Source organism: Apis dorsata, unplaced genomic scaffold (assembly GCF_000469605.1).
Source record: "Apis dorsata unplaced genomic scaffold, Apis dorsata 1.3 scaffold_58, whole genome shotgun sequence".
Taxonomy (NCBI): Eukaryota; Metazoa; Arthropoda; class Insecta; order Hymenoptera; family Apidae; genus Apis; species Apis dorsata.
Window position 1 is genome coordinate 1,966,275 of NW_006263358.1, and position 708 is coordinate 1,966,982.

At 58.1% G+C, this 708-nt stretch overlaps 2 protein-coding genes across 3 annotated transcripts in view; both read right to left on the reverse strand.

Moving 5' to 3' along the window:
- The window catches only part of LOC102674677, a 22,042-nt gene that overhangs the window by 17,420 nt on the left and 3,914 nt on the right, over positions 1–708 (reverse strand). The window lies entirely within an intron of this gene.
- LOC102674554 overlaps positions 7–708 on the reverse strand; it is a 1,639-nt gene continuing 937 nt past the window's right edge. The window contains exon 2 of the mRNA XM_006609630.2: positions 7–708. Coding sequence (XP_006609693.1) covers positions 332–708 — 377 coding nt within the window. The 3' untranslated portion in view covers positions 7–331.

A 708-nucleotide genomic window follows, 5' to 3' on the forward strand; every position in this document is an offset into this window, starting at 1 on the left:
GCCACGTCAAGGGCCCCGAATCGAGTTCAAGGAACCGGCTCTCACGCTAACCGATAATGGCGCGAGAGGAGATTAAAGCACGAGAGAGAAGAGGGGGAGGGGGAGGAAAGGGGATACCCTTTCGATTCGGTAACACTTGTCGTGGAATAATTCCGTTGGTAGGGAAGGAAGGGCTCGGGGGGAGGAAGGAGGGGGATGTTTCTGACCGGCAATCTGCCCTGTTAGAGAGGCCGATGATCACGAGGGGTCGTCTTCGTTGCCGGTACCGGTGAAAATCGCTACCAATCCTGTTCACCACCCATTCAAAGAGAGGGAACTTTCCAAGTTGTGGTTATTGGCGACCGATCGATCCTCGCCGTAACACTGTGTACACCCTTTCTCGTGGATAGCCATGGGTAAGCTTTGCCTTGGCCTGCAACACACACTCGGCCTGCCCACCACCGCCACCACCACCATCACCACCACCCCCCTTAAACCTTCCCACTCTTATCCTCGCCCCACGAGAATTCTCCCGGCTCGACCTATCTATCTCCGTTCGCCCCAGAGGGACAATGGAAGCCTTCGCTCCCCGGGGAATATCAGAGGATAGGAGTGGTGCTGATGCTTCTCCGGCCGGTCGCCGATGTAGCCACCCCGACCATTGGCCGGCGGTGAGAGAGCACTTCCTGTTAGCCTCGACCCTCGTCCGCAACCAGCCGCAGGCCGCAA